The 545-nt window shown below is 51.6% G+C and overlaps 1 protein-coding gene across 1 annotated transcript in view; it reads right to left on the bottom strand.

The window, feature by feature from the left end:
- Positions 1-545, bottom strand: part of LOC119585460 (putative defense protein 1) — a gene marked incomplete in the record, with an annotated part of 6,702 nt that overhangs the window by 253 nt on the left and 5,904 nt on the right. The window contains 1 exon segment of the mRNA XM_037934108.1: positions 1-138. Within this exon segment, the coding sequence (XP_037790036.1) occupies positions 66-138 (73 nt within the window).

Here is a 545-nt window from a genome sequence, read left to right as displayed (position 1 = left end):
CTGAATAATCCGCACCAGTACCCCTAATTATACAGAGGGGGGTGGAAACACATCATAATGCTTGTTCACACTCCTTCCTTAGCTACAATGTGGGGTAGCTCAGCCCAGAAATTATTCATGTCCTTCACTACAGTTGCTCTGTGGAAAATAGAGAGAAAATGTACGTGAAGAATGGACAATTACGTGAATCATATGTGTCCATGTAGTATATATCTGCAATATATTTGTTGTGTGTATGTGTGATCCCAAATCAACAAACATGCAGTTCCCTGAGCTTTAACCACCCACACCCCCTGTGCTTACCTGGACGGCACCCACACCCACTTCCTGTGCTCACCTGAACGGCACCCACACCCACTCCCTGTGCTCACCTGAACGGCACCCACACCCACTCCCTGTGCTCACCTGAACGGCACCCACCCCAACCCCGTGTGCTCACCTGAACGGCACCCATCCCTGTGCTCAGATGATTAGCACCCATCCCCACTCCCTGTAGTCACCTGAACTGCACCTATCCCCACCCCTGTGGGGGTGGGGATAGGCGC

This window comes from Penaeus monodon, chromosome 19, assembly GCF_015228065.2.
Source record: "Penaeus monodon isolate SGIC_2016 chromosome 19, NSTDA_Pmon_1, whole genome shotgun sequence".
Classification (NCBI taxonomy): Eukaryota; Metazoa; Arthropoda; class Malacostraca; order Decapoda; family Penaeidae; genus Penaeus; species Penaeus monodon.
This window is presented reverse-complemented; position numbering and strand designations above follow the sequence as displayed.